The sequence below is a fragment of the Gilbertella persicaria genome (genome assembly GCF_025201335.1).
Source record: "Gilbertella persicaria strain CBS 190.32 chromosome Unknown B0P05scaffold_3, whole genome shotgun sequence".
NCBI classification, from domain to species: domain Eukaryota; kingdom Fungi; phylum Mucoromycota; class Mucoromycetes; order Mucorales; family Choanephoraceae; genus Gilbertella; species Gilbertella persicaria.
Window position 1 is genome coordinate 348,307 of NW_026251964.1, and position 25,494 is coordinate 373,800.

A 25,494-nucleotide genomic window follows, 5' to 3' on the forward strand; every position below is an offset into this window, starting at 1 on the left:
AATGTATCTTTTAATAGATCAAGACGTATAACCGAAATCCATAATTTACATTATTTAATTAGTTTAAGTAGTCTATGATAATAGAGACTCAGTCATTTGCATGAACTCTACTACTACTTACTCCGACATCTCTTTATGTATAAATATGCTAGAATAATTTATAATCAAAAAGGAACAACAATAAAATTGTATAGAACAGTCTCAAAGTATCTACCTTTGTCTCACTATCATCTTATTATATAACTCTATTATCAAAACATCACACATGCTACCTCAACATTAGTATAAATAGTTTAGTTATTTTGTCGTTGAGTTACTTCTTCGTCAGTTATATTATCAACCTATAATATAATAAATATCTCTATATTCTCTAGCCAATTGCTAAGCTCATCTTGCCTATAAAGTATTCTTCGGTCTGTCTTGTTCCTGACACACTCGCTTGCAGAATGGCATTACCTCGCAATCGTAAGTGAGGTCCTTGAATTCCTGGCTCGTATTGTGAGTACAAAAGATTACTGCCACTGGCAATATTGGGTGTTGTTTTCTGATCATTAGACAATACTCATTGAGGCGACGGAAAAAAGCACCATTGGCAGCGTGTTGGACTTCGATAAGCACAGGCGGTAATGTCTTGGTTTTTGCACGGTTAATTGGACAGTAAAATACATCTGATCTGGTGTAGTTCGTCCATTCTGTGGGTTTTGTGTTGTATTCATTTTCAGCGTGTTCGCCTGCACAATTTAGATAATTAATATGATTCTTGATAAACAATTGTTATGCATACCAATAACACTTTTTACAATAAGATTGACGACCAGTTCATGATTCAACATCCATTTACTCATTAAGTCTGTTCCTGGTGCGTATTTTGGTGGCAACTGGAAAGAAAAATTTTCAGTGTCGGAGTGGCTTGCCATGATAAGTGTCAGTGATATAACAAACGGATATAACAAACGGATATAACAAACGGATATAACAAACGGATATAACAAACGGATATAACAAACGGATATAACAAACGGATATAACAAACGGATATAACAAACGGATATAACAAATGGATATAACAAATGGATATAACAAATGGATATAACAAATGGATATAACAAATGGATATAACAAATTTTATATACCTAGACAAACTTAAATTCACGTGACAGTCATTTTCTTTTTACTATTATATTTGTTGTGATGTAAGAGAGAAGATAAAAACAAAGAAGTCGATTAGAACTTGTATAGGTTTATTATCCAAAAATATATCCATCTCTCTTTTTCTAGCTCTTCATTCTCTAGGTATTTATATATGAAGAGATGTCGGAGTAAGTAGTAGTAGAATTCATGCAAATGACTGAGTCTCTATTATCATAGACTACTTTAAATTAATTAAATAATGTAAATTATGGATTTCGGTTATACGTCTTGATCTATTAAAAGATACATTGTCTTATTTAGTACAAGAGGTTCTTTTATGCCTATTTCTGATGTAAATTGATTATGATGTATTTTAGTATGTAAATGAAGACTTATTTAATGTCAGATCATCATATGCATATATATTCTATATGTTCACAACAATATTTATCCCACGTATTTGTTTATTCTAAATTCTTTATTTTGAAACTATCAAGTGATTAGAAAAAGTGAGTTATATTTTTTCATATTTATCTCAATAAAGCTATTTTTAAACAATTTTAACCCAATAAGGTCGATTATTTAAGTTTGTCCCTTATCAATATGTATAACAAATGGATGTAAATGTTATTCAAAACAAGCGGTCATAATTGCCCTAGGCGATATGGGTAACAAAGTATGGTTGGTTACACAACGTTTTTTGTTAGATATAACAACCTGGTGTTATATGCTTTTTTTTTTTTTTTCTAGCCTATCATTTGTCTTGGATGTTCGTTTTTGAAATAAAAATACTGATTTAAACTCAGAATCACTCTAAGAGACATTCCACTTACACCAAGCATTTAAGCATTATAAATAAAATCCTATTTGACAATACCATCCAATCCTGTCTAAATATTAAAGCTATTTTAAATAAATATATTTTTGCTTTTTGATCCTTATTATCGTTTTTCACTTCATTAGCTTTAATGACGGCACGCATGCAGTTCTGACAATTCTATTGAAAATAAGATACCCTTTGAACTGTGTGTTTCTCTAAACATTCTTGTTTGACTTTGTAATCTTCCATTTTAAACGTAAATCACTGTAATGGACAATGCTACAAGTTGAGTGCAAAGATCAAAGTGTGTCTCTTCCTATTTTGAGTGACGTAAGCAATGTTACCATTGGCTGAACCCTTTTCTTTTTTTAAAACTCTTTTTTTTTCTTTATCACAGTTGATTTACCAACAGACACTGTGTGTGAACTTGATTAGAAAACGTTGTATACCTTCAATCTAATAGCGATCTAAACCATTAGTTTGAATTTATATGGTGAGTTGAAAGAAATAATCTCCCAAAAAAAACACGTCAAGAAAACTAAGAGAACTCCATAGTCATGGTACCAAGTACAGAGAATGCAGTCATAAACACCCATTCAGACTTTTGTAGTCAATTGTCTGAAGAAGACAAGGCTATCTATGCTAGAAACAATATTCGCCTAAGACAATTAGAAGCCGAACTTTTGGAACTGTCAACATATGGTGCTGCGTGCGATGAATTGATGGTTTGGTTGAGCGATAACCGTGCCTATAATACCATGAATGAAGCTGCCCTTTTAAATTGTATCAAAGCTATCTATAAGAAAGCTATGGACTATGGACGTTGGTCCGGTATACAGATATTGAAAGAAGCCAGTCATAAATGCAGTAGTTTGTCAGGACCTACTCAAGGTAAGATGCATACACACACACACATATATATATATATATATATATATAACTCGATATTGACACATTTCTTTGGTTAGCCCAAATTAAGAAAATGTATATGGACCTCAGTAAAGCAGCACTAGGAAAAAGACCAAGTGAAGATTCGATCCAGTCTCGACATACTTCACCTGCTTCTCCAGCTAGTCATAAATCACCTACCACAGCTAATTTCTCGCCCAACACGATTCATTATTCACCTACTGCGGCTAATTTTACACCTACGGTGGATGTGAATGCTATTATGCGGTCACTGATAGATACAGGCGTATTACCTCAATCTCCTACTTCTATTGCTTCACCTGCAGTATCACCTCGGTTTGGTCAACAACAGACTGCTGCTGCTCCCAATCATATTCTGAATGTAAACAACAACACTTTGTATAATAACCGACAACCGTTAGCACTTCAACGACAACAACAACAACAACAACAACAACAACAACAACAACAACAACAACAACAACAACAACAACAACAACAACAACAACAACAACAACAGCAACAGCAACAGCAGCAACAACAGCAACAACAGCAACAGCAACAGCAACAGCAGCAACAACAACAACAACAACAATTAGCGATGCAACAAGCTCAACAAAGATATTATATGCATCAGCAGCAACTAAAGCAACAGCAACAGTTAAAGCAACAGCAGCAGCAGCAACAACAACAACAACAACAACAACAACAACAACAACAACAACAACAACAACAACAACAACAACAACAACAACAACAACAACAACAACAACAATTAAGACAACACTTGATACAGCGTCAACAACAGCAAATGATACAAGCTAGAGCTGCGTATACTCCACCACAGTCTAGTTTTGCTAATTCATCTAGTCACAATACGAACTCAACTACTGCTTCTGCTAATACCAATACCAATACGGCGAATACGAATTCATATACACATCAAGATCCTCGGTTGAATGCATATACTATGCAAGCGAATTCAATGGATTCAAATACAATCCTTCGCTTACAAGAACATGTCTATCAACTATTGAATTCGTCTAGCGTGTCATCGACAACAAGTCATCATCACTCTTCTTCTTCTACTTCATTACCGTTAAACCAATTCCAATCTCCTGCTATGTCCACCAACACAGCTCATATAACGATACCTGCTACACCTGTCATTCCTTCAGAACAAAAACCCGCTGCACCAGCTACTCTTTCAAAAAATGTACAGCAAACTATGTCATCCGTGGCTCTTCCAAAAAATAATCAAATACAACTTAACGCAAGTACACCACCTACACCTACTGCACAAATGCCTTCTACTCCACCTGTGAGCGTCTCAAAGGCTGTATCACAAAACACAGGCACACCACCTACTCCTTCTGTGGACCATACCGCACTTTATTTACCAGGTGGAGGTGTCGTTATTAAAGCGTACGACAAAGATGATGCAGCCGATCAATTCAACTTTCGCTTCAAGACAGGCTATGCTGTGAAACCTTTTAGACTTGTCCATGATGTAGTGTTGACGAATAATAACTTTCATATTGAACCAAAAGACTTTAAACGCCTGTTTGTTCGATCTGATATCACCTTGGGAGACACAAGGGGTATATTGCCTTTGAGTTTTATGTTTACAGCATGGTACAATAATACATCAGAACGTAAATGTGATTGGCCAACAACATTACGTGTAGAATTCAATGGAAAAGAACTCAAACTACAAAAGGTAAAGCTTATTTCGAATGACCTGTTGACTGATACATACTAGAAACAAAAATTACATACAGCTACTGGCAGTAATTGGGTAGGAAAAGATCTACCATTTGATTTGACAAGCAGAATTGTGGAAGGAAGAAATACACTTAAATTGATTCAAAACGGATGTGCCTGTGTAAGTCGCTTTTCATCGTCTTCTTGTTGTCTCACAAATAGACCAAAGTCCTATTATTTTAGCATTCAGATCCATACAAGATATACAGAGAATCACATATTGACTCTAGTCAAGAACAACACATTGAGTATAGCAGAAGGACATCGCTTGATTGATAATTTACTGGGTAAAAACAAGCAAAATGCAGAGGACGATGATCTTGTCATTCTACAAGAATCTGTCAAACTCAACCTCAAGTGTCCTATTACCATGAAACGTATGAAGCAACCTACAAGAGGTAAAAAGTGTCGACATCTTGATGTAAGTAAGTGCAGTGTAAGGCACAGAATAACTTAGGATGACAGTGCTTTGATTTATCTGCTTATTTACTGGTAAATAAGAATGGAACTCCTGCATGGCGTTGTCCTCACTGCAATCATACGGTGGGTCCTGAAGATTTGGCACGTGACTTATTGATGGAGAATTTGCTGCAAGAACTAAGTAAGAATGTTGTCGAGATTGAGTACAAACAAGACCACAGTCAATACAAGATAAACAAACTGGATGATCCTGATTCAGATCAAGACGATGATGATCATCATGAAGAAGACAATGCTCATAAAAAGATCAAATTGGACAGTGCATTGGATGAATCGAGAGAAGTGATTGATTTGATAAGTGATGATGAATAAACCGAGTGGTTCTTTATACCCCCCCCATTCTATTTTCTTTATAACAAAGTAGTGAAATAAGAGTCAAGTGTAGCAGCATTGCTTAGTTCGTCATCCACTGACACTAGTAATTGATATGGATAGATCGATAATGGCTTATAGTCTACATGAATACTAGGCTTTTCATCATCCAGTTCAGAAAAACTAAAGTCTTTGGCCTATACATAGCACATATGAGTGTTCATATGGAGTGTATGGTACTTACTGTCTTGATGAGTGTCTGTTGTACATTACGCATAGTAAAGCGATAGAGGATACGAAATCCATCGTCTATAAAATAGAGTGAATGCATAGTTTATATATATGTGTGTGTATGCATGTATGTTATACTTGCTCTGTATGGTACGATTCTCTTCTTTTAGCTTTTTAGAGGGATCTCTGACAAGATTTTCAAGAATAACAGGATAAAGTGCTTCAATGACTAACTTGTGTAGACCATGATCATTATACCAGTTAATCTTATCTTTAGCTACATAGAGTATTACACGTAGTGCCTAAGAGAATGCTTGTTAGAAAGCATACCTGATGAGCACAAATACATACTGTATTTTCCGTAATGGCAAGGTGAAGTACAGTTCGACTACGCTTAATAGACATTGGAGTAGAGGGAGGCTGAGATAAAAAAAAAAAAAAGAGCTTATTTTCTTTTGCATGAGCCACTTCAATGAGGAGGGGGTTTATCTCCTTTTATTTTTCCAAATCAATGTCTGCACCTGGATTGACTCATTCTGACTCTTCATTGTCTTTGAGGACAAGGAGAAACACACAAGATACAAAAGGACAAGTGTCTGATAACTTGGCAAGAAAAGGATTTGTGGTTGATGAGAGAGTGTTTGGTGATGTTGAGGATGACTATGAAGAAGACGATAATCTATTAAGCAATACTGAAGTGATTGACATGGGTGAATATGGGGACATGTATCATTCAAAAGAGAAACAAAGACCTTCTTGTTGGAGACAATACATGACAATGGTATAACATATATATATATATGCTCTTATGTAAATGCTTATACAAAATAATAGACGAATGCATTAAGGACATTGTTCATGTTGTTTGTACTGATCCTGTTTGGTGTCATTACAATGGAATCTCTAGGCCAATTAGAAGCGAAAAATAACTTGTATTACAATGGAACTACTTACTTTGATACCACTGTGATTTACATCTCTTTGGATGGATTTCGAAACGACTATTTAGATAGAAAAGTAACCCCAAACCTTGATCTGATAGCAGCACAAGGTATTCGAGCAGAATACATGTCTCCTTCGTTCCCTGTAGGTGGACAATCATCATCTCTATATAGACTCATGTTATGCATAGTCCATCACATTTCCAAATCATTGGACGCTAGTGACTGGATTGTACCCAGAAGCACACGGCATTGTCGCCAATGAATTTTATGATCCTGCCTTTCAGCAAACATTTATTCATAAACAACCCGAGATCAGTGGTGATCCTAAATGGTGGGGTGGGGAGCCTATTTGGATCACAGCCAAAAATCAAGGTAAAAAATCAGCTGTAATAATGTGGCCTGGTTCCAATGTGCCTATTCAAGACACTCGCGCTGATTATTATGTTGAATACACAAGAGCCACGACTGCTCATGGTAAAATGGACATTGCTTTAAGTTGGCTTGATTTACCAAGAGAACAAAGACCTCAGTCTATTTCTATTTATATTCCTCAAGTAGATCAAAAGGGACATGGTGGAGGACCAGATGGAAAGCAGGTAAACCCCCCCCGTTGATTTTTTGTAGACTTAACTTTTTTATTCTATTAGTTGAATGGTGTATTGGCAGACATGGATAATGCGATAGGGCATTTAATGGATGGTTTAGAACAAAGAAACCTTCAAGACCATGTTCATCTTGTCGTAGTAAGTGACCACGGTATGGCTGCTTCAGATAAATCTCGTTTGATCTTTTATGACCATATCTTGTCTCCACTGTCTGAATCCTATCTGAGTGAAAGAGAAGCATGGCCCTTACTTGGATTACGCCCCAAACCAGATGCACCCTCACACGCTTTAGATCAAATCTATCAAGAGATTCAAGACTACATTCAACTTCATCCAAACCCTCATTTCAAAGTCTATAGACGACAAGAAATGCCTGCTCGGTTCCATTACAATGCTACAGAGCGTATTGCACCCATTGTGTTAATACCTGACGTAGGCTATTCTATCATTCGAAGCAATGAGTTCAAACCAACAGAAAAGAAGCCTTATTATAGTCCAAGAGGTATTCATGGCTATGATAATTTAGCACCTGAAATGAGAGCCATCTTTGCTGCCCGAGGACCTAAACTGACCCAATATCAAGCTGGCACGATTGTCAAGCCTTTTTTTAATGTGGAAATGTATCGCTTCTTGACCAGCTTATTGAACTTGACTCCAGCACCGAACAATGCAACATTAGACGGCGTATTTGAGGCACTTTAAAAATGTATATGATAAACTATTTATTTATTAAAATTCAAAATATTAGTAAAAGACCAACAACAATACATTTTACCATACAATAGCAGCGCTACAACGAACAATGGTAGCAAGAATACTTGCTCTTCCTGTTACAGCACCAAACGTGAAACCAGCGGCTGAATAACAAACAGCTGCATCCTGTTTGACAAATAGCAAAAGCTGCTGGACCAGCAGAAATGCAACTGAGAACAGAGAAAAGTAAAGAGTAAAACAAAACAAAACTTTGTGTTGAAGAGAGAGAGAGAGTTAAAAGAAAAGAAAAAAAGGACCTTGCGTTGATATTTTCATAAGTTAATAATGCAAGAGATATCCATCAGTCTTTCTTTAAAGAGAACAAATTGATTATTCATGGTTTTATTGTATTTGAGGCAATTTATTAGAAAACAAGGCTAGCTAATGATAAGAAAAAGAGAAACGACGATGAACCAGAAGCTAATACATTTCAAATATGCCAATAGGAATAGTTAGGGTGTTGGCGCAAGAAGAGCGGCAGCACAAGCAGCCATACAAACGCCTTGAGCAGAGTTACAACCCAAAATCACAAGAGGAGTACCTGCTCCAGCCGTAATAGTGCCAAACACGAAACCTGCTGCTGCATAGCAGGCAACAACAAGTGTGTTGCATCCAGTTTGGCATAAACCATAGAGTGCAGGCCCAGCATGAACCAAGTTAGACATACACAAGATGATACTTAAGATCAAGACAGCTTTAAACATGTTCAGTTCAACTAAAGAAGAAGAAGAAGAAGAAGAAGAAGAAAAGAAAAGTAAAAGGACATCTTTTTTAAAACCAATTGTACATGGATTGTTTAGAAATTTACCAGTATATATTGTTTTATCTGACAAGTTTCTTTGTTTAACTCAAATAAAACGCCATTGGATGATATATGCATTTCTCTTTATTCAAGGAGTTGGTGTACAACTAGCACCAGCAGCAGTAGTGCAGGAATACCTACGGTGCCAAGTGTAAAACCGGTCGCTGAATAGCAGGCCACTACAATAGCATTACACTCCGTTTGACAGATACTATAAGCTAATGGACCAGCAACAATACAGGTTGACAAACAAATGACAGATAAATCAAGAGTAAAATGACCTTCATTTTGTTTTTTCTTTAAGAAAAAGAGAAGAGACCTTGTGAGTGTATTTATAGTCAAATCTCCAGAACAGCAGGAAAAAAAAATTTATTTGACCTACACAGGTTTTGTAAAAATGTCGTCAACAAAGGATGTTTTGTAAACTCATATGCTTGGCTTCTTCACTTATGCGTGACTTGTTTGATAGAGTGGGAGAATCGGATAAGCAAAGCGTTTCGGATACTTTGTTATTATTTTGTGGTTCCTGAGGAGGAGTCAAGGGCGTTACACCAGTAGAAATGATAGGTGTGCCAGATTTAATCACATCGATTGGCTTTAGACCCTTCGTTTTGTGTTCAGATGTCACATCGTCGTCCTCATTGGCTTCATCTTGACTCTGTGTCACAGGGAATTGGTTTGTAAACGGTTCTACTTCTTTAGGCAGCATCGATTTGGCTGTCTTGACTTTGAGGTGATTGCCTTTTAGTAATTGATCACCACCACTTTCTTCATCCAATTTCTTGACAACGTCTTTAAGATAAATAATATAGTCAATAGCGCTTTGCAAGATAGACATCTTGTGGAGGTTATCTTGTTCAACACAAGAGGGAATCAGTTGTTTGAGTTGAAAGATTTTATCATTGATGCGTTCTCTTCGTCTTCTTTCGATGGCACTGTGGGATATCTTTCTGGCTTTTTCTCTTTGATCTGCTGTTGTGGCTGCTGGTGTCATTGTACTCAGCATGGACGGGCCCAAGCCTGGTGAACTAGAAATAGAGTTTTGGCGACTAGGACCATATGATGAAGGCATCAATGTAGGTGAGATTTGTTGAAATGGATATGGATGATAAAAAGGTGAAACAGGCGTTTGTGGCTGCTGTTGTGTAGCATACAGGGCTTGTGGAGACATGTCGGTATGCTTGGGTAAAATGCGAGGCGATGCTTTTTTGTCCGTTTGAGGGGCAAGGATAGGTGAAGGGTGCGTGTTGATAAAAGGATGCTGTTGTGGACTCACAGGATAATAAATAGGTTGCATATGATAATAAGGTGCTTGTTGAGGATGATGGACAACAGAAACTAGTTGGCCATTAGGATATTGCATTAAGGGCGGTGGAAGTGCCACTAATGGAGGGTGCAGAGAATTTGTGGTCAAGGCGTTCTCTGTTTGTTGCTTTTTAGGTGACGCATTGTCACTGTTTTCTGATTCTTCTGTGGCAGATAGTTTTCTTTTGTTATTAGTAGTAGGTGAAGACACAACAGACATGGTGTATAAGTGAAGAAAGATATAAAGAAAGATAAAAGAAAGAGAGGAAATGAATGGGAAATAAATAAATAAAGAAGGAAAGAAGGGGGCTCAAGCTATCAAGTATATACCAATGAAGTTCTAGAAACCTAAAGCATGGATTTTTGTACTTCTTTAGAATAATAGTTTGTACCTCCAATAAGTAAAGACATGCTCTCCCACGTGTGCTTCTGATTGGCTGTATTCTGGGTCACGTTTCATTCAAGTGGAATCTTGCAAGTGATCAACCAAAAGATCTTCTATCACGTGAGAGGACTGCTTCCGTATTACCTATTTTAGATTGTATATCTTGGATCCGGGTAAGAAGTTAGCATTATTGATCGCTAACCTTATTGCATCTTTCAACTACTGGTAGGCATAGTATACTATAAAAACACGCTTCTCTTTGATAATTGAAAGATTACATAGAATTAACAAAAAAGTGAACAGAAAAGGATATGGGCTGTTAAATCAAGGCGTGATGCTGATGCAATAATCAAACTCTTTTTTGGTTTCAGATGATGTTTATTCTTTCCAGTTCATTCTATAATGCTTTTTTTTTTAATACAGCCTGCTCTTTCAGCTTTTTGAATTTAAGCTTATTAAAAGTTTAGTAGTAGTTACAGCACAAAGGATTATTTTAGTCAGTCAAGAAGTTTAGACAAGAAAAGCCTGTTTCTTAATGTATTGTTATTATTCACAATTCAGTACATTTACGCAAAATGGGCCGCTTTTTAGGCTTCTTTAGAATGACAATCAAAGAAGAAGTTAGTAGAAAGCGTGTAGCAAGGAAAAGCTACGACATCTATTTCTTGATCATACAGAATTTCCAAATACAAAATTGGCTGATTTGCAATTCGACCAATGTACTGAACTTGATCCTTCTCTTACTAACTGTGGTAAATTCGCTGACTTTTCAGTAAAACCAAGCGTTTTCTTCTCTTGAGTGCAAATCAAATAAGACCAAGAACATCAATAATCCGATCAAACTATGCGACAAACTGGAAGATGCAGTTAAGGTCATGAACAATGAAGATAGTTCTAGTGGTATCTTAATTATATTTATTGTTTGGACCATAAGTACGATGGGTCGTACCGTATTGTCTTGTTGAGGAAGATTTTCTTGCCCCATGACTACTATGAAACGTACCAGCTTCTCTCAATTATTCCACTACTTAAAAGCTGAAGTCAATCATTCAGTTATCTGCATTGATTTTAATAAATACTCCTTCTTCTCAAGCTCAAATTCCTGGGGACATTATTTCTATGCATACCCCATCCTAGTCCGTGTTTCAAAACGCCAACTCCACAAAGATCCCTTGAAGGGGAACATTCTGTTCACTCCAAAAGAAGCATACATGCATAGATGTTGAAAATACAATTGTTATCAGCTTCAAAGTATTCTACAATGTTTTTTTTCTATTTGAATAAATTACGTATCTTCAAATGCATTCAATTAATTACTGGTCTCTTTGTATGATGAACAATAAAAACTTGTTTATTCTTTTTAAAAGTAGTCAATTGATAAATAATTCTTTTTTATACTATTATTTACATTAGATTATAAGAGCAAAGAAGAGAAGAGAAACGAATTAGTAACAGATATGAACCAGTATATGTGAAATACTTATACGGATACAAAGAGGTAGTTGAATACCACTTTATCTTCTCATTACATGCATACTACCAGACGCTTGACCAATCAATATCAAGCTGTCATTGATACCAAAGGCAGTACTACCAAGTGCTACTTATATTATCTTAAAACAAACATCTCGACAAATCATCCACAAAAAACTGAGCGTGTTTAAGAGTGTGTCAGATTGAAATCCTCGCCAACTTTTGTTCGCCCAAGGACTACACGAGTAACATAATCATTAAACATCTGGCAATCTGAGTAGTTGTAGCCTTTACCTTCACGATGGTATCAGCTTTTCGTAAAGTTATGGATTCTATGATCAAACAATATCAGCATATACTTCCAATACTTATGAAATCTTACTCATCACAACTAGCAAGACACCTTCATTTGTGGAAGTTCTTTTTTTCTGTTTCTTGTATCGTCCTTTGAAAAGATCGCCCAAAGGTCAACTGAAATGCAAAATAAGAGTCCCATCATCAAAACAAGGAGTTTCTATCAATAAAATCAATTCAACATTTGGTTCTCAAGTTAAACCATTTTTCTCTCTACCTATAATCTCAAATTTATATATCTAACAATGCTTTCTATATCCACTGCTATATTTACAACTATCTCTAAACTTTGTTGAATTTACACATAAAAAAAAATACCATTATGAAATACAAAGGCATCAAGAAGCCGGAAAATATAAAGACAGTTATCTAACTTTTGTATAGTTCTTTACGACTTTGTAAAGAATCAAGAAGATTTTAATTTGGAGTCTTTCCTGAGCACACATTCCAATTTCTTTGATCGTGCTGCTTTTGAATCTATTGATCAGTTCAAAAGTAGCGTTTTAAGTGCCTGCGAGAACGCTTTGAGAAAGTACCGTCCTGACCTCAGCAAAAAGGACGCTCTTAACTGTTGCAGTGTTGAAGACCGGACCTGGAACAGAGTATTTGAAGATGTAAGTAAGCACATACTATTAGAAATGTATACTAAATATTTTCAAGGGTGAAATCCAGGCCGATGAAGTAAAAGGGATGCTCTTTTCTTGAAGCTACCAAGAAGTAAGTCAAGTACTCATTACACTTTTGTTTATTTTTGTTTGATAGTTTGAAGGTTTGCAAGTCAATGAATTCACTTAAGAAGAAGCAAGACGCTTGGTAGCTGAGCAAGCTAGCTTTTATGGAGAAGTTCTCAACTGCCAGCTCGATTCACTCTCCTTGTCCTTCTTGGAAAGATTTAGCAAGTTAAGCACTGTTGAAATTGGTGTTTTGAAGGACTTTTATCAAGCAAGATCATTATGATAATATATGTAAAAAAGACTTGCCTTGTCGCATGTGCTGAACATCAACAGCGATGAATACAACTTGGTGTTCAAGGAGCACTAGAGTCCTTTGTCCTGGGAGAAGATGAACAATTGGTACAGCTTCACTAGCCTCAATTATTCTAGAAGTAAGAATTTCTATATTACTAAGCTTGGTTCGTCTTACTTTAGCTTTTATGATGGACCAGAATTGTTCAATTGGATTTAATTCCGGCAAGTAGGGTGGAAAGTATACTGAGATGTAGCCTCGCTGCATGATTATTGGATCAATTATTTCAGGGACATGAATTGGAGCATTATCCATAATGATAAAGTAATCTTTCATTTCTGAAAACTCATCCATGATATCCATGGTATCACTAATGAACTGAAGATAATGTTCACCTGTAGTACCCTTGGTTACAGACAATTGATCCTCAGGTGCCTTTCTTTTTGTAGCTCCAACTACTTTCCTTCTCTTCAAATTTTCAGACTCTTTTAGCTTCATATTCACAACACCGATTGCCGAAATTGCACCAAGAACACTATGCAAAGTAGCTTTTGTCGACGGAGTCTCAGTGATCGACTTTGAACCGCGTGGTGACCAGCCTCGACTACGACGCATGTTGATATTAAATCCGGACTCATCAACAAATATACAGTTCTTGAGATAGTCCATACCATTTTGGACCCACCTTTCAACCCAATCTGCTCGTTTCTGAAGGTTTTCCTCTTTGTTTCTGGCAACAGGATGTCGACTTACAACCTAATATTGCGCTCCTCCTTCATAAACTCGGCTAACCGTGACTTTTTTATATCCAGTCAAGTCCTCTACAGCGCCCTGAATTGTTGCCGTAGAATTTTCGTCAAAAAATTGATTAAATGAGACTTATGGGCTTCATTTAGCTGGCTGACTATTCTATAAATGGTTTCATTGGTTTTTTTAACTGAGATACTTGTCTTAGGATCATCCTCATATGTTTGTTTCCACTTGCGAGCAGTGTGGTAATTGACATTGGCTGCTATGGCTGCCTGCTTTGGTTTCATGAGTTTTTCCTTTAAAAAATAAAAATAACGCTTGCGATCTTCGAACGTATAAACGTTATACTGCAGATCTCTTTCCTTCTTAGGCTCAGCCTCTTTCATCTCAGTGTCGGCTGGAGATCTTGTTTCAACCTGAACTTCTTGGTTTTTGATATACTTTCGATCTTTCAATTTTTTCAAGCGAAATGATTTATCCTCGACGTAACTCGGTGCTTCCTGACCTTGCTCGTCAAAAGCGCCACCAGTACCGTCTTCATAGAAAAAGAAAGTGTTCATGTTATGGCTCATTGTAAAAGTAAAATAACAAAAGAAAAAGAAAAAAAAAACGTCTCAGGAACGACCAAATAAAAGCTCACAAAAATGACCAGTTGTTTTTTAACTTCCTACCAATGATCTCCAAATGGCAGTGGATGCACTGTATGGTGTAAAATTTTACTAAGATGGACTGTTTTTAATATTTTGCCTCCAGATAGGAGGCTTAGATAGAGGGCACTGTCACTGTTTACTTATTCAATTGAATTACAAAAATTAAGTTATGCGTATAATTGGATTATTTCTGTTGTAGAGATTATCATGACGAAACAATCGAGCTTCACCGGCAACATCTGAGTGCGCAAACTTTTTAAATATAGTAACGCGATAGTCTCTTCTGCCATACCCCTCTCTCACCTCAATAAAGCTGAGTGAGGAAAATGTCTCAAGACTATCGGAAGCATGAAAATGATTACCTTTGTGTTTCATTGTTGCAATAGTTTTATTAATATAGAAAAGACACGGTCAAGAGAAACCCCTTCTTTTTTTGGGTGTCCGAAATGAGTGAGCTGAAAATAAAGTTAGAAACTATAGTTCATTCAATGATGATCACTTACCTTTGTTTAAATTAAGAGCCCGCCTAAACTTCAATTGTTGAAAACAAGAATAAAGTGACGCATTTTACACAAAGACCTCACAGGATATCACAGACAATTTTTTTTTTATTGTTTAAAATTTTTCTTTTTTTTTCTTCCTATTAAATAAATCATGAGAGAAATTATTTCACTTCATGTTGGTAAGTTACTTGTTTATGAAAGTCTTGTTTAACTTGTCTTTCTTCTTAATAGGTCAGGCAGGTGTCCAAATAGGTAATGCTTGTTGGGAACTGGTAAGAAAATTCATCGCACAAGATCCTCAACTGATTTTGTTTAGTACTGCCACGAGCATGGCATTCAGCCCGACGGTCGTTTTCTTGAAGGTAGCCATATCAATGATCATTCGTAAGTCTATAGAGCATTCTTTCATTGGGTTGACCAGACAGATTTGAAACTTTTTTCTCTGAAACTGAGCGTGGAAAGCATGTTCCTCGTACAGTCATGGTTGATTTAGAGCCTTCTGTGATTGATGAGACTCGCACTGGCACTTATCGTGAATTGTTTCATCCTGGTAACTGATATACAAAATCACAGTATGTATTGTGACTAATATATATATAAAAAAGAACAGTTGATTAGTGGCAAAGAAGATGCTGCCAATAATTATGCCCGTGGTCACTATACTGTAGGCAAAGAAATGGTAGACAATGTCTTGGATCGTATTCGTAAATTGGCTGATAATTGTTCTGGACTTCAAGGCTTTTTAGTCTTTCACTCATTCGGTGGTGGTACTGGTTCCGGGTTTGGTGCTCTTTTAATGGAACGTCTCTCTGTTGACTATGGCAAGAAATCCAAATTAGAATTCTCAGTCTATCCTGCTCCTCAACTCTCTACATCTGTTGTCGAACCCTACAACTCTGTCTTGACAACACACACCACATTAGAACACTCTGATGTTTCATTCTTGGTAGACAATGAAGCTATTTATGATATTTGTCGTCGTAATTTAGACGTTGCACAACCTACTTATGCTAATCTCAACCGTCTTATTGCTCAAGTGGTTTCCTCCATCACTGCCTCTCTTCGCTTTGACGGTTCTCTTAATGTCGATCTCAACGAATTCCAGACCAATTTAGTTCCTTATCCTCGTATCCATTTCCCTCTTGTGACTTATGCACCTATCATTTCTTCTGCAAAGGCTTATCATGAACAAATGTCTGTTCCTGAAATTACTTCTTCCTGCTTTGAACCCAATAATCAGATGGTCAAGTGCGATCCTCGTAACGGTAAATACATGGCTTGTTGTTTGTTATACCGTGGTGATGTTGTACCTAAAGACACCAATGCTGCCATCTCTACTATCAGAACAAAACGTACGATTCAGTTTGTGGATTGGTGTCCTACGGGTTTTAAAGTGGGTATCAATCATCAGCGCCCTACGGTTGTACCTGGTGGTGATTTGGCTGAAGTACAACGTGCTGTTTGTATGTTGTCTAGTACAACAGCCATTTCTGAAGCTTGGGCACGTCTTGATCACAAATTTGATTTGATGTATGCTAAGCGTGCATTTGTTCATTGGTATGTAGGTGAAGGTATGGAAGAAGGTGAGTTCTCTGAAGCGCGTGAAGATTTGGCTGCTCTTGAAAAGGATTATGAAGAAGTAGGTGCTGATTCTCTTGGAGACTCAGAAATGGAAGACAATGAATATTAAGTGGGAATAAAACTTTTTTATTGAATAAATAATATATTTATATGGATATCTAAAGAAAGTAAGTAAAAGAGGGCTAGGATATATATATACACGCTTAAAGAAAATATGCTTTTTGATGACTTTCAGTTATTTCTTATAAAACATCACTCAGCACAAGCCACAACGTTTCGATATTTCGTAAACGAGAGGCTCTAAGACGGCTCTTCCTATATTTTGATGTTGTCATGTTTCATCCTGTCATCAAAAAAAGCAAATTTTCTTTTGACGCGTATCTTTCTGTCAACTTACCAAATCAGATATACATTTCCTTTTAAAAACAAATCATTGACATGGCCTATGTCTTAAAAAATATGTAAGTATACTTGTCTAAAAAAAAAGAAACAAGCGTGTTGTGTGTCTGTTTGTTATACTGGCAAGTATCAACAGCACTCAGCGAAGCACTGCGGTTTGTCTCATCAAGGTCGATAAGATAGTTGAAGACATATAAAAGAATTTTCTTCACTCACACTCGCTTGTTTTTTCTTTTATACATACCAACTTTTGTTTTATAAAGAAAGAAAAAATTTTTGTTGAGCTGTCAAACATGAAAAAATTTATACTTGTGGTTACTGTGACTACTCGCTCGATTGAGCAGTCCAAAAAGAGAGATACACTTGTACTCGATCAATTCAAAGTTCGCTATCATAATGTAGGACGCATATCTTTTTCTCTTTAAAAGAAAAAAAAAAGGCCTAGTCAAATAGCTTTGTTTAACAAAGGAAAAAAAATATACTCTTCCTGTTCAATAATAATGAATACATTTCTCTTTTTCTTGTTGTTCTTGTGTTACAACAAGGACCAACAGATCATTTGTACGACAGAATGACTTTTTCAGAGCATTTTATTGTTGGTGATTTGGCTGATTCATATCTACAATGTCAATTGAATGCCTTTCATGAGTGGGATTTGAATGAGAAAAAGTATTCATGGTCTGATCATGATCTTGTGTATGTTCTATGACCACAACATCGGGCAACTTTGTATAAGCTGGAGGTGAAGGCAATTCAGAATAAGAAGGTAACGTATAATCAATTTCTTCATCGTAACGATGTACAGAAAGCGCATTGTTTTCTCGACTTGGACGTCTTTGAGGCAAAGAGTAAGATAGCTCATGCTGTGTAGTATTCTGCAATGGGGAAACTTTCTTAAAGAACCAAAATGTTGACCAGGTTATGACAGTAAGACAAAGGAAAAACGAAGTTGAATTATATAAATCTATAGACATTGTAATGCAAGACAATCATCCTATGCAACTTACTATAGCGAGTATCATTCAATGGCATAAAAATACCATATCTTGCTCTTAATACAATAGCCGCAATCAATAAAGCTACAGTCCAGACTGTTATGGCCCTTATTCTGAATCTTGTCATCGAGTCAATTATCTTTAACAAAACCAAAGAGGCTATCATTGCAAATGCTGCAGCACCTATAACTACATCACTCTAACTATATTATTATAAGGAACATATCTATGGAAATATACCTGTAAGTTATAATCAATATTAGTGGTTTTATTTTCAGGTTTAAATCGAAAGACTAAATCAGAGATAAGCAACGATATTTTGTTAAGAAATATACAAATTACTTAGTTCAGTTCCAAAAGTAGATGTGCTTAAAATACAAGTAATATATGTTATCTCTCTAAACATATCAAGTGGGAGAAAAAAACATCTTTATTATGATGAATTACACAAGCACAAATAAAAAAGACGGTTTTAGTCATTATGCATATTACCTTTTTTGCCGAATACTCGGAGAGCAGTAATAATTGGCCTATTTACAATGAGTCTACCAAACGGAAAATCATTCAAAAAAAATCAATCTTGTATCAGTTGCAGAAAAACAAGCGTATGTATACACACGCTCAATGCGCAAGTTTATTAGATGTTGGCAATAAAGGCAGTTTTCAAATGTGGCTTTAGAATATCTATGAAAACCTTAAAGATCATTTGTACAGGAACATATTATCGATATCTACAATATCTCTTTATCCAAAAGCTGCTTTCTCTAAAGTTTGCTTTTAAAAGCCAACCAAAATTACTCGGTAGCTACACTTTTTCTTAAAGAAAGAATGACAAGGAAAAAACTAAAGACTTTATTATCCCTTTTTGAATTGCTTCAATTTTTTGATGCTTGGTGGCAACTCTTTGTCTTTTCGCTTAGGGTCAAGGCAAACTCTTCTTTCTTTCTTTAATAAGACTTCGACTTCCAATATCATTTCATTCTATCAAGAAAGTTTAGTTGATTGGGTCATCCGCAAAAAAAACACATTCATATTTACTTTGCAGATCCATATGGCTTCAAGGATCCAAGACAAGTTCTCCACTTCATCACTCACTTATAATTCTTACATCGAACAGACACGATAGGCATATCCTGAGGGCTGATCCATAACCTGGCATTTCATACGAAAGCTTGTAGCAATAGAAATAAGTAGAGAATGTGCCTGCGGTACAGCTCCTCGAACCTCTTTTTCAATATAGCTAATGCTGAATCTTGCCCATTCAAGCTCTTGATTTTCCCTGTATTGTAAAAGTCTTTCATAGTGGAATAGCTTTTTTTCATAAATGGAAGCACTTCAAGCGACTTATCTGCGATTGAGACACCTTTTCAATTTCTGTACATAAATTAATCTCGTATAATAAAGAAGTCGAGAAAAGAGAGCGCAATCTTGAATAAATGTTCTGGATGAACCAATCTAGACAAAATTAGGTGTCATTCCCACCTCTGAGTATAAAGATGTTTCTTCCGTTTGTTGGGCCCATATATGCTCACAACCATCATTTTCATGATCACAAAGCAAAACATCATATTCTGTAGGGATTTCTTCTTTGATTTCCTCCAAAACAACATCGTTTCTTTTTGAATTGACAGTAATCGAATGAATGGGCAACAACTTAACTATACATTAAATTCTCTTCGCTTCTAATTGCTTTTCCGAGGATCAATTCGTCGTCTTTGTTGCATAGGTCTTCGTAAGAAACGTCAGTTTCCCCAACATCAGCATCGATGGAATCAGAGGACCTCTTTTGGCTTTCTTTCTTCGTATTCTCAAAATATTTTTGATCTTGCTCTTGTTTGTTCTTGTTTCTGTTGACTTTCAATCCTTTATCACCAAGATGTGCCTCGGTCGTATCGGGTACTCGGCTGTGACTTTCTTCATAAAAGCTAACAAGTCTTTTGTTTGGCCTATATCTTTTCTTGGTGCCATACCCGACAGGAATACCATGATCGTAATAGCACTTCAGCGATTCCAGGTCATTCTTTGCAATCGACAAGAGCTGTCCCGTTCCGAGTGAGAGAGGAGCCTTTTCATTCATGGTAGAACACAACATTCTGTGGAATGCTTTTACAGAATTTGAGGTTCTCATCGGATGAGAAAACAAAGAGCTTTTTATCTTTCAGTTGTATAAAAAAAATCATGCTGCTGACGGAAGGCTGCAGCCGCCACTACAGCCATCGACGGCAGTTGGAAAACTTCATAAGCAACTAAAGAACTGTTTCAACAAAAGTAAGCTGGTTCTCAGCGTTTTCTCAAACGATAGACAAACTGAAGAAAATCCAGCTACAAATGAGGGAGGGGGGAGCATAACTGAATCATTCTTCACTAACCGCTAGACGCTTTGCAGCCAATGCATATAGCAGCTCTTCAAAAACATCAATGCTTCATTCATTTGTTCGGGAGAACCGCTGCCGTTAGCACTATTATCAAAATGGAAATTTAAAACATGGATAAATTCTTGGAGTTGTGCAGCGGAAAAGTCCATAATCACTTCAAGAAATTGGTACTTATTGAGTTGTAAACAGCTGAATAAAACACTGGACAAAATTGTTTGCTCCCAAATCACTCATTACCGCCTGGAAAAAGATAACACTTTTTCTAGATAAATAATGGAAGAGCAAAAGTACTTCTTGCCAGAAATAGCTTTGTAAGTAACATCAGTGATAATAAACTGAGTGGCAAAAGGAAGGCGGTAATTACTTATTCCTGGAGGGTTGAAAACAATAACAAAGTATTCATCAGATGCAACCTGAACATAGGTGATAAACTCTTCATATTCTTTCCTAATCTTTCCAAGTTCATCCAAGGATTCACTGTTCTTCTGTATGCCCAAGACTGATCTTGCAGAATTCAGTTCATACTGAACTCTATTTTGGTTGGATAAAACCAAATCAATCCCTCTTGCTGTCTCGATTATTTCGCTAGTACGGGAGGGAATACTGGTTTTCATTTTTTTTTTGGGTGTAGTATGAGGATCATTCTTAACTTTTTCTAAAAACTTGCGTATGCTGTCACCTGAGAGATGTTTTCGGGAACAGATTTCATGCGTATGATAGCCATTGGTATCAACAAAACAAGTATTTTGCTTGAGAAAATAATTATAACCTGAGGTGAACATTGCAAGGCTTATACTTTACAATGTGCTTGTAACGGCATTGTTGCTTTTGAATCAAATCCATGTTATTTTTTGGTCTCACAGTTTTCCCGTACAGAGAGCAAGACTCATAATTACAGTAAACTGCACCAAGACAAGTATTATAGCGAGTAATGTCGCCCTTGTCTTTCTCATTGGTGGTCCAGCCGATATCCAGATTACACTTAGTAAACGCAGTCAATATTTGATAAACTATTTCAAAATTGCCTTTATTGTAGACATACACTATACTTTTTGTAACTATTTTTCTTAAGATTATTATTTACATTTGGTGTTGTTTATGGTTGTTGTTGTAGTAAATGGAATCGAATAGCATGATCAGTCAGTTGTGGCATAATATCTTGTATCATGTCCTCCATGGAATTGACTCGAAAATGTATGATTTTTGTATCGGGATCTGAAGATTTGACTTCAGTTGTATTCAAGACAGATATCAATTTGACCTTGATTTTGCTTATTGGGAAATCATGATTCATTTGAACTAGTATTGGGTTAATTTGTCTTGACTGACAACCTTACTTACAATGCACTATCATGGGGGCAAATGGTTTAGGACGTGCTAAATGCTTGTCTGTATCATTATGAATCGATTGAAATACAGTCAATCTCTCTCGCTTTAACTGATAATAACGTTTCCATAAAGCAGTATCTTGAGCAATTTTGAAATTCAAGTAGAGTGTAAAATGCCTAAATTCAACTGGATCATACCGTATGATTTGACTATAGACAAGTCAACACCATGATTGGAATGCAGTATGGCTTACTCTCTAAATTTCTTTATCCACATCATCACGCATTCTTTTCTCTTTTGTATTGCGTTGGGTGGAATGACGCATGAATCCATGTTTGGTTTTCTCTCTGATGTTGTTGATTGTTTGATTGTAAAAATAGGATAATTGTCTAGTTTACAAGATGACTTCTTTTGGAATACATCTTTTTCATCATCACTCAAGTCAGGCATGGCTGGTTTCCTTCGTTTAGAGACATGATCTGCATCTGGATCCAACGTACTGCGCTTCTTTCGAGTGTCTTGTTGTAAGGCATCCTAAAGATAGTATCAATATTCAGTCTTGCATAGTATCACTTAACTTGTTTGACAGTAGTCAGAATACGTTCAAACCAGTCATATAAACAATCTTCATCATTTATATTCCACTCCTTATCAGGCAAAAGACTTGCCACATCGTCCACATCAAACAACTCTTTTACATGACGATTTCTAAAGATGAGATCAGGCGGGAATCGATAGTTGGACGAATCAAACACGATTTGACCTAACCCCATGTCAACCATAGTCATGGTACCAGACAAACTTACAGTCAATCTTGTCTGCTATACAAATATCAAAACGATCTTCAATATGCTCTTTTCCAAAAGAGTAATGACAAGTTAGTTTTTTAACCATCTTTATTGAATCTAGTAAAGATAACTTTGCGATTGCTCTTGAGAGTTGGATATCCATTAGAATAATAAAAATAAAAAAATAAAATAAGTATAGATGCTATTGTCGATGCTTTGTTTCAAGTAACATGACTGTCAACATGCCTACAAATAAGAACAAGATGCAAAAAGATGCCCAAGTAATAATGCCTCGACTAGCAGGGAAATTGCCATGTTGTAATGCCCATTGTGCATGAAAATAACGCACATTGCCAAAATAAAGAAACACAATACTGGCCATCACAAAAATCAAACCCAGTGCTCTGCCTAATCGAGTATGGTTTGCATTCGATAGATGGTATACTTGTATGATGCCTATCCCTAAAGTGATCAACGAAAGGGATGTTCTGAACCATGCAAGATAAGTTCGTTCATTTGCTATACTCAAGATTAGATACTAATTAAGCGTTCATTTAATCTGTTGGTTTTACCTAAATGATCTCTGGCTGTATTTCCTTTATTTTCAAGTATCACTGCTAAAGAAAACCTTGAATAATAAGTTTCAATACATCCTAGCCAAGAAGAAAGGTAACATTTGTTCTCTTCTACTATGGTCTTTGCATCATTCTGTGGATTATCATGGCATTGTTCGCCTATATCATAAACAGCATTTGTCTCATAACAATAGTAAATACTATCTCCACTCTTATTATGGCGGTGTAATTCTCGGCGATCTTTAGGCATAGAAAAAGGTAATGAAAAGGGCCAATGTTCCCCCTCTCTTTCTTCTTGTCTTTTATAAAGACATCTCCTTTGTTGAACTCCTTGCTCATGGGTTTAATTCACTTATGATTGGTTAAACTATGATGAAAAAATGTGCATAATTTTATTTTTATTTTTATTTTCTTTCTTCTTTATTTTTAACTATGACAGACACTTCTACAAACCATTTTCATCCTGATGTTGAGCAGAATACAATGTATGAAGAAAGATTAAAATCAAAGTCTATTCGGTCTATGCCAGTAGGAAATGAACGATTGGCTGCACTTAGGGATTTAGGTGCTACTTTCACAGAAGGACATCACAAGACAGCCAAAATTGCCACGCCTTCTGGTATACCCAAATTACCTACCTTTGTTGATGTAGGTCAAATAGAGTATCTACTTCAACAAAAGACCAAGACTCGAGGCGAACTGGGTCACTTTAATGATTGGCATTAAATAAACTCTTTTCTTTTTACCGTGAGAGTAAACGGGATAATATTTAGCCTCTACCTATGCTTTTGTTTACCTTTTTCTTTCTTTCCACCCCCCCTTTTGTTAGGCACATCCATGCTTCGAGCAACGACAAGAATAGCATACAGAAACCTTAGAATAACTCCTTATAGACTTCCTATTAATACTACTAATATTATTAAACGGTTACCCCTTGTTTATGCTCGGCAATGGAATTCAACCATGACAAACACAGTTCCTATGGAACCTCATTCATCCTATCAAGGTAAGAAGACATGTCTATAACTCAACTCATGCTGTCTAGCATCACCTATTCAACGCTATGACGAGATCACAAAGACGGGAGGACCTGTAAAAGCAGATCCCGGTCAAAGACAAGTGATAGAGAAACTCGATCAAGTATGGCATCAACTTCAAGGCTATACACCTCCACCTTATCAATCACCCAGTCATTCAGTAAGTAAACCCATACAATCAGGATCATAAATAACTCGAAAATCAAGTGGACTCGATGGTTTGGTACCAAATATCAGGCACAGCATCATGGACCTAAATCCTTATACATCTATGGTAATGTGGGTACAGGGAAAACCATGGTCATGGATCTCTTTTTTGATAGTCTGCCCATCCGTCGTAAACGAAGAGTTCATTTCCATGCTTTTATGTTGGATGTGCATCAACGTCTGCATCAAATCAAGACAAGGCACCCTGGCCTAAGTGATCCACTCTCACCTATGGCAGATGATCTGGTCAAAGAAGCCTATGTCTTATGCTTTGATGAATTCCAAGTGACAGATATTGCAGATGCCATGATTCTTCGTCACTTGTTTGAAGAACTCTTTAAACGGGGTGTTGTCTTGATCACCACGTCCAATCGTCACCCTACTGAACTCTACAAGAATGGCATTCAGCGTGTGTCTTTCTTGCCCTGTATTGATTTACTCATGAACAAATGTGATGTCCTCTGCTTGGATTCTGGTACTGATTATCGTAAGATAGAGCGTATTCAATCTCAAGTCTATTTCTATCCACTCAATCAAGACACACAGGCTAAGATAGACAAGATCACACAACGCTTGACACACAATAAGCCTATGAAACCTATGGACCTTCATTTCTTGTCTCGTACCTTGACAATTCCACAACAACTAGACGGTGTGGCCAAAGTACGATTTGCAGATGTCTGTGCTCAACCCCTCAGTGCTGCTGATTATCTTGAGATCGTCAAGCATTTCCATACAGTGATCTTGACAGATATTCCCCGTATGACCATGAAGCACCGTGCAGAAGCCCGCCGATTCATTACGTTTATTGATGCCATGTATGAATCTCATGTGACTTTGATTGCTAGTGCTGAGAACAGCATGATGGACATCTTTCATGCAGAAGAAGGCAAAGAACAAATGCAAGAAGAAATGCTCGCTTCTTTAGACATTGATGTCTCAGACATATCTTCTCCTTTATTTACTGGACAAGAAGAAGCGTTTGCTTTTCAAAGAGCTTTATCAAGATTGATTCAAATGCAAAGTCAAGCATGGGTACGTGATGAACTTAAATAAAAAAAAAAAATAAGT

The 25,494-nt window shown here is 36.5% G+C and overlaps 17 protein-coding genes across 17 annotated transcripts; 7 read left to right on the forward strand and 10 right to left on the reverse strand.

The window, feature by feature from the left end:
* Positions 1 to 200: 200 nt before the first annotated feature.
* B0P05DRAFT_524105 (uncharacterized protein) lies at positions 201 to 1,082 on the reverse strand. The gene is made up of 2 exons (XM_051576159.1): positions 785 to 1,082; positions 201 to 731 (listed from the first exon to the last, which is right to left on the reverse strand). Exons 1-2 carry the CDS (start codon positions 915 to 917, stop codon positions 397 to 399), a joined length of 468 nt encoding a protein of 155 aa, XP_051439052.1. The 5' UTR covers positions 918 to 1,082; the 3' UTR covers positions 201 to 396.
* A 1,426-nt stretch (positions 1,083 to 2,508) lies between these two features.
* B0P05DRAFT_583230 (uncharacterized protein) lies at positions 2,509 to 5,416 on the forward strand (the record flags this gene model as incomplete). The annotated part of the gene is made up of 5 exons (XM_051582235.1): positions 2,509 to 2,842; positions 2,920 to 4,580; positions 4,623 to 4,745; positions 4,794 to 5,045; positions 5,090 to 5,416. The coding sequence occupies 5 exons, from the start codon at positions 2,509 to 2,511 to the stop codon at positions 5,414 to 5,416; spliced, it is 2,697 nt and encodes an 898-aa protein (XP_051439053.1).
* B0P05DRAFT_524108 (uncharacterized protein) lies at positions 5,410 to 6,088 on the reverse strand. Its single transcript, XM_051576160.1, has 3 exons — positions 5,999 to 6,088; positions 5,661 to 5,949; positions 5,410 to 5,613 (listed from the first exon to the last, which is right to left on the reverse strand). The coding sequence occupies exons 1-2, from the start codon at positions 6,050 to 6,052 to the stop codon at positions 5,686 to 5,688; spliced, it is 318 nt and encodes a 105-aa protein (XP_051439054.1). The 5' UTR covers positions 6,053 to 6,088; the 3' UTR covers positions 5,410 to 5,613; positions 5,661 to 5,685.
* A 627-nt stretch (positions 6,089 to 6,715) lies between these two features.
* B0P05DRAFT_576995 (alkaline-phosphatase-like protein) lies at positions 6,716 to 7,898 on the forward strand (the record flags this gene model as incomplete). Its single annotated transcript, XM_051581751.1, has 3 exons — positions 6,716 to 6,733; positions 6,780 to 7,187; positions 7,239 to 7,898. 3 exons carry the CDS (start codon positions 6,716 to 6,718, stop codon positions 7,896 to 7,898), a joined length of 1,086 nt encoding a protein of 361 aa, XP_051439055.1.
* A 384-nt stretch (positions 7,899 to 8,282) lies between these two features.
* B0P05DRAFT_524115 (uncharacterized protein) lies at positions 8,283 to 8,679 on the reverse strand. The gene has a single exon (XM_051576161.1). It carries the CDS (start codon positions 8,651 to 8,653, stop codon positions 8,402 to 8,404), a length of 252 nt encoding a protein of 83 aa, XP_051439056.1. The 5' UTR covers positions 8,654 to 8,679; the 3' UTR covers positions 8,283 to 8,401.
* Positions 8,680 to 9,154: 475 nt separating this feature from the next.
* B0P05DRAFT_461624 (Myc-type, basic helix-loop-helix domain-containing protein) lies at positions 9,155 to 9,745 on the reverse strand (the record flags this gene model as incomplete). Its single annotated transcript, XM_051574083.1, has 2 exons — positions 9,155 to 9,346; positions 9,419 to 9,745. 2 exons carry the CDS (start codon positions 9,743 to 9,745, stop codon positions 9,155 to 9,157), a joined length of 519 nt encoding a protein of 172 aa, XP_051439057.1.
* A 1,053-nt stretch (positions 9,746 to 10,798) lies between these two features.
* On the forward strand, positions 10,799 to 13,063 carry B0P05DRAFT_633883 (uncharacterized protein; the record flags this gene model as incomplete). Its single annotated transcript, XM_051583529.1, has 6 exons — positions 10,799 to 11,065; positions 11,119 to 11,213; positions 11,257 to 11,341; positions 12,653 to 12,882; positions 12,929 to 12,949; positions 13,031 to 13,063. The coding sequence occupies exons 1-6, from the start codon at positions 11,017 to 11,019 to the stop codon at positions 13,061 to 13,063; spliced, it is 513 nt and encodes a 170-aa protein (XP_051439058.1). The 5' UTR covers positions 10,799 to 11,016.
* Positions 13,064 to 14,286: 1,223 nt separating this feature from the next.
* B0P05DRAFT_448123 (uncharacterized protein) lies at positions 14,287 to 14,532 on the reverse strand (the record flags this gene model as incomplete). The annotated part of the gene is made up of 1 exon (XM_051573843.1): positions 14,287 to 14,532. A coding segment is annotated over one exon (246 nt), but the record flags the coding sequence as incomplete, so codon positions are not given.
* A 1,797-nt stretch (positions 14,533 to 16,329) lies between these two features.
* On the forward strand, positions 16,330 to 16,827 carry B0P05DRAFT_568181 (Tubulin/FtsZ; the record flags this gene model as incomplete). The annotated part of the gene is made up of 1 exon (XM_051581179.1): positions 16,330 to 16,827. The coding sequence occupies one exon, from the start codon at positions 16,330 to 16,332 to the stop codon at positions 16,825 to 16,827; it is 498 nt and encodes a 165-aa protein (XP_051439060.1).
* A 797-nt stretch (positions 16,828 to 17,624) lies between these two features.
* On the reverse strand, positions 17,625 to 18,561 carry B0P05DRAFT_169166 (uncharacterized protein). The gene is made up of 3 exons (XM_051573128.1): positions 18,455 to 18,561; positions 18,125 to 18,405; positions 17,625 to 18,081 (listed from the first exon to the last, which is right to left on the reverse strand). Exons 2-3 carry the CDS (start codon positions 18,276 to 18,278, stop codon positions 17,708 to 17,710), a joined length of 528 nt encoding a protein of 175 aa, XP_051439061.1. The 5' UTR covers positions 18,279 to 18,405; positions 18,455 to 18,561; the 3' UTR covers positions 17,625 to 17,707.
* A 410-nt stretch (positions 18,562 to 18,971) lies between these two features.
* On the forward strand, positions 18,972 to 19,503 carry B0P05DRAFT_524129 (uncharacterized protein). The gene is made up of 2 exons (XM_051576162.1): positions 18,972 to 19,093; positions 19,151 to 19,503. The coding sequence occupies exons 1-2, from the start codon at positions 18,999 to 19,001 to the stop codon at positions 19,236 to 19,238; spliced, it is 183 nt and encodes a 60-aa protein (XP_051439062.1). The 5' UTR covers positions 18,972 to 18,998; the 3' UTR covers positions 19,239 to 19,503.
* Positions 19,504 to 19,766: 263 nt separating this feature from the next.
* B0P05DRAFT_568183 (uncharacterized protein) lies at positions 19,767 to 20,189 on the reverse strand (the record flags this gene model as incomplete). The annotated part of the gene is made up of 1 exon (XM_051581180.1): positions 19,767 to 20,189. One exon carries the CDS (start codon positions 20,187 to 20,189, stop codon positions 19,767 to 19,769), a length of 423 nt encoding a protein of 140 aa, XP_051439063.1.
* A 531-nt stretch (positions 20,190 to 20,720) lies between these two features.
* Positions 20,721 to 21,212, reverse strand: B0P05DRAFT_618494 (uncharacterized protein; the record flags this gene model as incomplete). The annotated part of the gene is made up of 1 exon (XM_051583420.1): positions 20,721 to 21,212. A coding segment is annotated over one exon (492 nt), but the record flags the coding sequence as incomplete, so codon positions are not given.
* A 299-nt stretch (positions 21,213 to 21,511) lies between these two features.
* Positions 21,512 to 22,784, reverse strand: B0P05DRAFT_524135 (uncharacterized protein). The gene is made up of 5 exons (XM_051576163.1): positions 22,623 to 22,784; positions 22,395 to 22,579; positions 22,070 to 22,350; positions 21,829 to 22,025; positions 21,512 to 21,786 (listed from the first exon to the last, which is right to left on the reverse strand). The coding sequence occupies exons 1-5, from the start codon at positions 22,765 to 22,767 to the stop codon at positions 21,584 to 21,586; spliced, it is 1,011 nt and encodes a 336-aa protein (XP_051439065.1). The 5' UTR covers positions 22,768 to 22,784; the 3' UTR covers positions 21,512 to 21,583.
* Positions 22,785 to 22,875: 91 nt separating this feature from the next.
* On the reverse strand, positions 22,876 to 23,240 carry B0P05DRAFT_445633 (uncharacterized protein; the record flags this gene model as incomplete). The annotated part of the gene is made up of 2 exons (XM_051573802.1): positions 22,876 to 23,123; positions 23,177 to 23,240. Coding segments are annotated over 2 exons (312 nt in total), but the record flags the coding sequence as incomplete, so codon positions are not given.
* A 286-nt stretch (positions 23,241 to 23,526) lies between these two features.
* Positions 23,527 to 23,947, forward strand: B0P05DRAFT_524140 (uncharacterized protein). The gene has a single exon (XM_051576164.1). It carries the CDS (start codon positions 23,612 to 23,614, stop codon positions 23,903 to 23,905), a length of 294 nt encoding a protein of 97 aa, XP_051439067.1. The 5' UTR covers positions 23,527 to 23,611; the 3' UTR covers positions 23,906 to 23,947.
* Positions 23,948 to 24,142: 195 nt separating this feature from the next.
* B0P05DRAFT_568186 (ATPase) lies at positions 24,143 to 25,479 on the forward strand (the record flags this gene model as incomplete). Its single annotated transcript, XM_051581181.1, has 3 exons — positions 24,143 to 24,185; positions 24,225 to 24,376; positions 24,424 to 25,479. 3 exons carry the CDS (start codon positions 24,143 to 24,145, stop codon positions 25,477 to 25,479), a joined length of 1,251 nt encoding a protein of 416 aa, XP_051439068.1.
* Positions 25,480 to 25,494: the final 15 nt, after the last annotated feature.

Coding starts and splice junctions, on each gene's coding strand:
- B0P05DRAFT_524105 (XM_051576159.1), bottom strand. CDS start 917: ATGGCAAGCCACTCCGACACTGAAAATTTTTCTTTCCAGTTGCCACCA. Junction 732..784: donor TATTGTAAAAAGTGTTATTG/GTATGCATAACA, acceptor TAAATTGTGCAG/GCGAACACGCTGAAAATGAA.
- B0P05DRAFT_524108 (XM_051576160.1), bottom strand. CDS start 6,052: ATGTCTATTAAGCGTAGTCGAACTGTACTTCACCTTGCCATTACGGAA. Junction 5,950..5,998: donor TTGCCATTACGGAAAATACA/GTATGTATTTGT, acceptor GCATTCTCTTAG/GCACTACGTGTAATACTCTA.
- B0P05DRAFT_524115 (XM_051576161.1), bottom strand. CDS start 8,653: ATGTTTAAAGCTGTCTTGATCTTAAGTATCATCTTGTGTATGTCTAAC.
- B0P05DRAFT_169166 (XM_051573128.1), bottom strand. CDS start 18,278: ATGATAGCCTCTTTGGTTTTGTTAAAGATAATTGACTCGATGACAAGA. Junction 18,082..18,124: donor ATTGAATGATACTCGCTATA/GTAAGTTGCATA, acceptor CAATGTCTATAG/ATTTATATAATTCAACTTCG.
- B0P05DRAFT_524129 (XM_051576162.1), top strand. CDS start 18,999: ATGCTTGGTGGCAACTCTTTGTCTTTTCGCTTAGGGTCAAGGCAAACT. Junction 19,094..19,150: donor ACTTCCAATATCATTTCATT/CTATCAAGAAAG, acceptor ATTCATATTTAC/TTTGCAGATCCATATGGCTT.
- B0P05DRAFT_524135 (XM_051576163.1), bottom strand. CDS start 22,767: ATGGATATCCAACTCTCAAGAGCAATCGCAAAGTTATCTTTACTAGAT. Junction 22,580..22,622: donor TATAGCAGACAAGATTGACT/GTAAGTTTGTCT, acceptor ACATGGGGTTAG/GTCAAATCGTGTTTGATTCG. Junction 22,026..22,069: donor TGGATAAAGAAATTTAGAGA/GTAAGCCATACT, acceptor ACTTGTCTATAG/TCAAATCATACGGTATGATC.
- B0P05DRAFT_524140 (XM_051576164.1), top strand. CDS start 23,612: ATGACAGACACTTCTACAAACCATTTTCATCCTGATGTTGAGCAGAAT.